A 7,921-nucleotide genomic window follows, 5' to 3' on the forward strand; every position below is an offset into this window, starting at 1 on the left:
GAGTACTTTATTGAGACAATGGCCTCTGCCCCCAGGCTCTAAATTTGCCATCACTACACAGGTTTTTAAGTGGCCCTATAACCAGATCACCACCCATCTGTAAGTTTGTTGTACTGTGGTGGCTTGCACGTTGCTATGATGCTGGAAGCTATGCCACTGATATTTCAAATACCAGCAGGGTCACCCATGGTGGACAGGTTTCAGCAGAACTTCCAAACTAAGACAGACTAGGAAAAAAGGCCTGGTGATCTACTTCTGAAAATTAGCCAAAGAAAACCTTATGCATCACAATGGAACATTGTCTGAGTTGCTTGTTTTGGCCACGTCATCAGGAGGGATCAATAGCTAGAAGACACCATGTTTGGTGAAGTAGAGGGCCAATGAAGGCAAGGAAGACCGTTGGTGAGATGAATTTCCACAGTAGCCAAACCAATGGATTCTAACATGCTGGCAATCTGAGGAGGATGCAGGACTGGACAACCTTTTCTTATGCTGTACATAGGGTCGCCATGAGTTGGAGTTGACTGGAGGGCAGCTATCTATACATAACCTGATAAACCAATATAGAGTTTTGAAGCTGCTTCCAACCTACACACATCCAGCTGCCCACCTCCATCTCTCTCTACTCATTATGTGTGTACATGTATATTCTTCCTTCCTAGACTTAGGTCTCTTAGGGGTAGGGCCTGGGTCTTATCTTTGTAACCCCAGTTTCCACCACCACATCAAGCACATGGTGGACATTTAAATACTTAACCAAGTGCAGCAGCATACACCACTCCTCCAGCATGCAGGGTGGTGGCTAAGAGCACAGGTTTCAGGAGTTGTACACACATGGGTTTGAATCAGGCTCCAGTGATTACATTATATGACCTTGGGCAAATTTTATCTTTAAAAGAGCCCTACCTACCTCCCAAAGCTTTTTGTGAAGATTAGGAGTTAATTTAGGTAAACTTTTTTGCTACTCTCATAAACAAATTGTGGCTACTATTATGCACTAGACTCTGCAACGTGCCAGGGGTCTACACAGAAATTACTACAACAGGCAAGAAGAGGGCCTGTTGATGTCTGACAAAAAGAGGCATTCACATTGTTGTGAGCAAATAAGCAGTGCAGAGAAGCACATGTAGTGACAGCAGAGATTTCGCCAACAGGCCAGCAACAGGCATTTCAGAAGAGAATTCCTGAGTCCCTCAAAACCTCTTTTCTTCCTGGTAACTGGTACCTGAAAAGTTTTTAACCGACCCCAAAGGTTGAGTGCCTAGATGTGCCGGACCCTGCACCCAGTGTGTGGAACAGGAGTTGACAGCTGCCTTTGCTGCTCAGAGCTGCCTACCTACCACAGGTTTTCTTCATGCTGTCAAGCCCACCGTGTGGACTGCTGGTGAAAGCATCCATGTCAAACCAGTGTGTAAAGTCTCCCACTCTTAAGCAGGGGACTCTCAGTGCGCATCAGTGTTATGTGAAGGCCAAAGCCAAGAGGAAGATGATGGTAGCCCTGGTTCTACCATCAGGAGGGCACGTGGTCAGGATCTTGGTTCCAGGTTGGAGCTTGCTGCCCACTATGGTTATCTGGAGCCTCGGGCCCCAACTGCCCGAGAACTACCCCAGCTTCCTGGGTGGGCCTGGCCTCCTCCTCTGGCACAGTGCAGAGGACCTGAACAAGTTCTGGGCACTTGGCATGTCACCAGAGCCACCACCCACAGGCTCCACACCTCCCTCGGAAGCATTCTAAAGAGCCCCTTCCTCAAACTCCACAGCTCCCCAGAGAAAAGGAAGACTTCTCAGCCACCAGTTCTAAAACCAAATTTTTATTCTCTAGTTTGAAAAGGAGAGTAAATAGTTGTTCTGTGACGTTCCAGGGAACAGAACAAGGCCCAATAGGTCACCATCATAGGAAAGCGGATTTCATTCATTACAAGGAAGAATTTCTAACAATTAGAATTATCCTGCAACAGAACCAGGGCCTCAGGAGGTGGGAAATTCCCTGTCACCTAAGTGCTTAAGCAGAGGCTGGCACTGCATACTAGTAATACCGAAAAGGAAACTCATTCAATATCTCCCCTGCAGCTGACACTTCACTATCAAGGGGGCTGTCCTTTCCATACATTTTTGAGGTCTGGCAGGAGTGAGGGAAGAGTTGGAGTGTTCAGACAAAAGCCCAGACATATGGGTGCTGACAGCCAGGGGGAGTTATGTATAGGGATGGGTAAAGGATGGGTAGTGAGTAGAAAATGCCAGAGCTACCGGTACGCAAGTACCATGGGTTGGACTTTGAGGAGCGAAGGGGATGAAGTCAGCAGTAAGAGTAGTTAGTCTAGGCCTGGGTGCCTATGCAGGGGGCAGAGGGAGGGGACAAGATGGGACAGGTATGAGCAGTTCAGCTTCACCTCTAGATGCTGGACAAAGTCCAGATGCTAACAAGGCCAGCAGGTTCTCCAAGGTATATCTAGCTGGCCCACTTTTCCTCCCCAAGTGTTTATTTACTAAGAATTATACCACACCTATTTCCAAAATGATTTGAAGTAACTCATAATAAAAGACACAGGAACATTAAGGCGGTTAACACCAGAGGATGGAATGTCCTCCTTTCCAATGGTGGCTTCTCTAGCCCAAGGGTACTACGGGTACATCAGGCTGCTATTGCTACTCTTCCAGAGCACAGGACAATCTTAGCAGACACCAGCTGGAAGGCTGGGGCCCTTGCACTCTGAAAGTGGATTCCTTGGTGAGGGGGAGTTGGTCTCCCTCTCTAATAGGGCTCACTTCATTCCCCGCCCCTCTACCGTTTCCAGTGACTTACATCCCATCTGCTATACCAGCACCAACCAGAGCACCCCGAGCCCACTAGGATACTCCTCTCCAATGACATCCGAATTCTCTCTTCCCCAGCCTCCGTCTCCCCTGCCCTTTCAAACATCGTGCTTCTTCTGATGGGCCAGGAGCTTCCCCTCATCATCAAAGGTTTGGCCACAGATAGCGCAGCAGAAGGCGCCGTCTCGGATGTGGCTCTTGCGGTGGGTGATGAGATTGGACTTCTGGCTGAAGCTCCGGTCACAGTCAGGGCACGCGTAGGGGCGCTCGCCTGTGTGGATGCGTCGATGGGACACCAGATTGGACTTCTGGCTGAAGGCTTTGCCGCATTCAGGACAGACGTAGGGCTTTTCACCGGTATGGATGCGCCGGTGGGCTGCCAGGTAGGGCTTGTGGCGGAAAGCCTTGCCACAGTCTGGGCAGACAAAGGGCCGCTCAGGGGCGTGGTCACGCCGGTGGGCTGCCAGGTGGCTGCCCTGTGAGAAGCGGCGCCCACACTCTTCGCAGGCAAAGGGCCGCTCACCTGAGTGGACCCGGGTGTGAGCCACCAGGTGGGTCTTCTTGCCAAAGGTCTTTCCGCACTCGGTGCAGGTGAAGGGCCGTTCGCCAGTGTGCTGCCGTTGGTGAGCCCGCAGGAAACGCTCCAACCGGAAGCTCCTACCACAGTCATCACAGCTGTAGAGAGACGTGGCGGCTGCAGCCTGGGCCTGCGGAGGCTCTTGCGGGGCTGCCAACAAAGGCTCTGGGACAGGCTCCTGTACAGGTTCCAGTGGGGCCTCTAGGGTGAGCTCTGATGAGGGCTCAAATGGGCCAGCTGGAAGCTGGGGGCTCCCTGAGCCAGGGGTACCCTGGGCAGACCCCTCAGATCGCTTGTGAATCTTGCTGTGCGACAGAAGGTTGGGTTTGTGCCGAAAGCGGCGCCCGCACTCTGTGCATGGGTAGGGCTTCTCACCAGTGTGGATGCGCCGGTGAGAGGTCAGGTAGGGCTTGTTGGTGAAGCGCTTCCCACACTCAGGGCACTGGTGGGGCCGCTCGCCTGTGTGCACACGTCGGTGCGCAATCAAGTTGGGCTTGTGCCGGAAGCGCTTGCCACAGCAGGCACATTGGAAGGGACGGTCAACAGCATCTCCACCAGGCCGGGGGGCAGTCACCGCTGGGCGGCCCCTGGGCCGAGGCCCGAGGGCCTTGGCTGCTGCCTCCTCAAGGGCCTCAGCCACATGAACCCGCTTGTGAGCAACGAGCTGGTCCCACTGGGCAAAGCTTCGGCCACAGTTGCCACATATGAAGGGCCGGGCCTCAGGGGGGCGGGGGTGGCACCGCCGCAGGTGAGCTCTGAGCTGCTTTCGTCGCCAGAAGCGTCTCTCGCATTTGGGACATGCTATAGGCCGCTTTGCTGCTGCGTGGGCTCGCAGGTGCAGAACCAGGGCCACCCAGCCTCTGAAGCCCTGCCCACAGGTATGGCAGGCAAAGCCCAGGTCTGGAGTGGCTGCAGCATGGACCTGGCAGTGCAGTGCCAAGAAGGGGGCGTGGCGGAAGCGGCGCCCACACTCAGGGCAAGGCAGGGGCAGCCGGGCCTGGCACCGCCGGGCATGAAGCCACAGGGCCACCCATCCTGAGAAGTGCCGTCTACAGTGGGCACAGCGGTGGGCTCCCCCTGGGGCTCGGCCACTCAACATGGCCCCTGACGTGCCCAGTGACCTCAGCCCACGGGGTTCCTCCTCCAGGGTCTGGGGTGACTCCTGGGAGGGCCCAGAAAGGAGTCGGGGATGAGCCGGGCCCATGGCCAGGGAACCCCTGCAGCGCCGTTCCAGCATCAGTTCTTCCTCTGCTGAGGGCAGAAAAGCACAGTCACTTGAAAGATCAACACGCCCTGTCCCAGTTCCTTCCCTGACAGCTCCAGCCCACTGAGGAGAGCTTGCCCAAACCCGACTCCTATAGCCCTGGACACTATGCCAGACTAATCTTCTATTTTGTGTATACTCCATTTTATTTCAACCTTGAGCCTCTAGATAACATTTCAAATATACTTGTCTACCTCCTTACTGAGCCGCACACTACTAACCATTCCTGGGACGCCTCACTGCACCCCCAGGTCCAGCATGCAGTAAACACCCAGTGTTCATCAGGAAATGCAGCCTTGTCTACTTACAACGCTTTACACTTTCCCGAAGTGCTACCCTATCGCCCTTCCTCACTTCCACTACTTCCTAAGGCTGGCTGCGTCTGAGCTCCACGGCAACGCTGTGAGGCTAGAAGAGCAGTCAGTCAGCTCTCTCTTTGACGGGACAAGCAAAAAGGTGACACAGAAAACCAAGAGCAGATCTAAGACTAGAGAACAGGTGTTCTAAACTCCCAGTTCAGCGTTCTTTCCTCTAAAACACTCGGTTTGTAAAGCTCTCGAAGGAACAAATTGCTATAGGCTTTCATTCCTATTATCCTCTCCAGGTGTTGCTTTATGCATAACTAACCTCAACCTTCACGACAGAAACCTGGGGAGTGAGAACAGCCCTTCTCAGGGAACACAAGGGGAGCTCTGACTCCCAGAAGCCTCCTGCCAGGCAACCGCCTGTCCAGACTGTGCCCACATGCTGTCCGCCTGCCGTCCTCTGCCCACGTACACAGTTAGGAGATAGCAGGAAGGAACGCTCTCCCACAATCCAAACAACACCCACATTCTGCTACCCTGAGGGCCCCGATCCCTGGCCTTGCCTACCTTAGGATGCTGGGGATTATTGGGGCAAGAGGAAAACAGGAAAAAAGAGATTATAACCTGTACCCTGCCTGGTCCTGCCTGATCCCTGCCAAGGGCTGCCCCACATACAACTCTCTCACAGGGTTAGGAAGCCCCAATTCCTACAGGAGCGACTCTTACAAGAACGCCGGGGTTGGGGTGGTGAGGGTGACTGTGAGATGCCTAAGGGATCTTCACTGCCTTTTCTCCAGCGGCAGACACACCCTCCTAAGTTTCCTAGACCCTGCCCTCCTGGTCTGGAGGAGCCCAGACAAGACTCCTTCCCGGTGACCAGGCCGAACTCACAGGGTGATCACTCCTTCTGCCCCCTCGCCCCCACCAGGCCGCGGAGGCCTTAGCTCTGGGCTATGGAATGGTTCGGGAGCTCAACAAAGGCCAGACTCTACCCTGGAAGCTGTGGGGCTGGGGATGCAGCTTGGTCCAGCTCCGCCTGGGGACGCTCTTGGGGAGACTTCTGCGGCAGTAGCGCCTGCTTCGGCCCCCGCTCCGGTAGCCCCCAGACGTCAGAGAAAACTGCAGCAATAAAGACACCCCTACCCCCATGGCAGAGCTCAGACCTCTGGGCGCGGAGAGGCCAGCCTTACCTGCGGGGAGGGGAGAGAAAACGCGCGTGAGGCTCCGGGCTCCGCAGTGTCCTCGCCGCCGCAAGGCGGCCCACCCTCCCCGCCAACAAAGCCGCGCACGCCGGCCTTAAGCCTGGCCCAGCGACCTTAGCAGACACCGGCCTACGACACCAGCCTGCCCCCCCACGACAGCGCTGCGTCGCGGTCACGTCCTCCGCCGCGAGGCCCCAGCGCCTTCCCCGGCCGGCCGGACCCGCCTCCCCTGAGGCCGAGGGCGGCCGAGCGCCGCGGCGCCTCCCCGCTCCCTTCTGCAGGACCAGGCCTGGCTCCCTCCGGCTGACACCGCGGCGCCAGGCACCGCGCGCCGCGTCCGCACCCTCGCGTCCTCCGCCTGCGGGCACACGGCTGCGCCGGCGACGCCGCTCGGGGCCCGCGCCCTCTCGCCCTCCGCCCCGCCGGCCGCAGCCCGCGCCCCGCGCCCGCACCTCGCGGGCCGCCTCCATGCCGCCGCCGGCTGCGCAGGCCCCGCGTCCGCTGCGCGGCTCCGGCGGGTCGGGTTCACTGCGGCCGCCGGCCCCCCCGCCGGGTTCCCAGCACCACGTGACTACAGGAGCCGCCGAGGGTCAGGCGCGGGGCGCGGGGCGGCCGGGGGCGCCGGGGGCGCCGGGGGCGGGAAGCCGGAGCCGCGGGGCCGAAGCCGGCGGGTCGCCCGCGTCCCCTGCCGGGCCGGGCTCCAGGCTGCAGCCGGGACGCGGGCCGGGCTCCGTTGCTATGGCGACCACCACCCGGATTTTCCGGACGGGCCGAGCCGGTTTCCGACCCTTTGTCCCTAAGGAGGACGCCGTCATGAGGCCGCGTGGCCAGACCGCGGGGCCCGGGGCCTCTGGCTGCACTTCAGTTCGAAACTGGGCAGTGCCTCCGACCCGAAAGTCTAGGTTCTGACTAGTTCAAAGGTGCAGGGTGGAAGCCGAGGAAAAGGGAATGCCCTCTCTTCCGGAAATGGAAACGAGAAGGCGCTCCCGGCTTCCCAGGGCCGCGGCCGAGGGTGGGGCGGTGCCGCTGTGGCCGTCGTCGCGCGCGGGACCTTCCGCTGGGAGACGCGAAGCAGCCGGGGTGGGGTCCGCGCAGGCAGGTGCGGGCCGGAGCCCTGCGTCGGGCCAGCAGGTGGCCTTGGCTTTCTGAACTGAGCGCTGCCCGGGTTTTCCAGCATAGTACAATGTTTTGTAAGCATACTTTTTTTTTTAACAAAAGGAGTTTTTAAATTGTACAGTTATTTTTAAAGTACTTTTTAAAATTCGTTCCGTAAATAGGAACTTTAGACGAATATAGAAACCTGATACTTTTACCTCCCAGGGTCAACTACGTTTAATGTTTTTGTATGTAATCCCTAGTGTTGTTTCTACGTGAACGTAATGTATGTTTCACATAATTGGATGCTGCCTTTGTAAAATGTCTTGTAGTCTGCCCTTTTCATTTAACATAACGTTGCGAATTTTCTGCCATGTTATTAGATATTCTTTTATAACATGATCTTTAATGGCTACAGAACATTGCATCTTCTAAATATACAAATAGATTATTTTCGAACTTTCTGTTTTTCTAAGTCCTTATAGACCTTTTTTTTATTTTTATTGTACTTTAAGTGAAAGTTTACAAATCAAGTCAGTCTCTCACACAAAAACTTACATACGCCTTGCTTGTTGTTAGGTGCCCTCGAGTCAGTTCTGACTCATAGCGACCCTATACACAACAGAACAAAACACTGCCCAGTCCTGCGCCATCCTTAAAATTG

General features: G+C 56.0%; 1 protein-coding gene across 4 annotated transcripts; it reads right to left on the reverse strand.

Moving 5' to 3' along the window:
* Positions 1-1,819: 1,819 nt before the first annotated feature.
* Positions 1,820-6,709, reverse strand: REPIN1 (replication initiator 1). Of its 4 annotated transcripts, none has more exons than XM_049894412.1 (3): positions 6,615-6,709; positions 5,953-6,150; positions 1,831-4,639 (listed from the first exon to the last, which is right to left on the reverse strand). In XM_049894412.1, exons 2-3 carry the CDS (start codon positions 6,107-6,109, stop codon positions 2,913-2,915), a joined length of 1,884 nt encoding a protein of 627 aa, XP_049750369.1. In that variant the 5' UTR covers positions 6,110-6,150; positions 6,615-6,709; the 3' UTR covers positions 1,831-2,912. The 4 variants fall into 4 exon arrangements, with proteins under 4 accessions (XP_049750371.1, XP_049750369.1, XP_049750368.1 ...); XM_049894411.1 differs by having other exon boundaries at positions 1,831-4,642; XM_049894413.1 differs by having other exon boundaries at positions 1,831-4,642; positions 5,953-6,079; positions 6,615-6,647.
* Between the last annotated feature and the right edge of the window lie 1,212 nt (positions 6,710-7,921).

This window comes from Elephas maximus, chromosome 8 (assembly GCF_024166365.1).
Source record: "Elephas maximus indicus isolate mEleMax1 chromosome 8, mEleMax1 primary haplotype, whole genome shotgun sequence".
NCBI lineage: Eukaryota > Metazoa > Chordata > Mammalia > Proboscidea > Elephantidae > Elephas > Elephas maximus.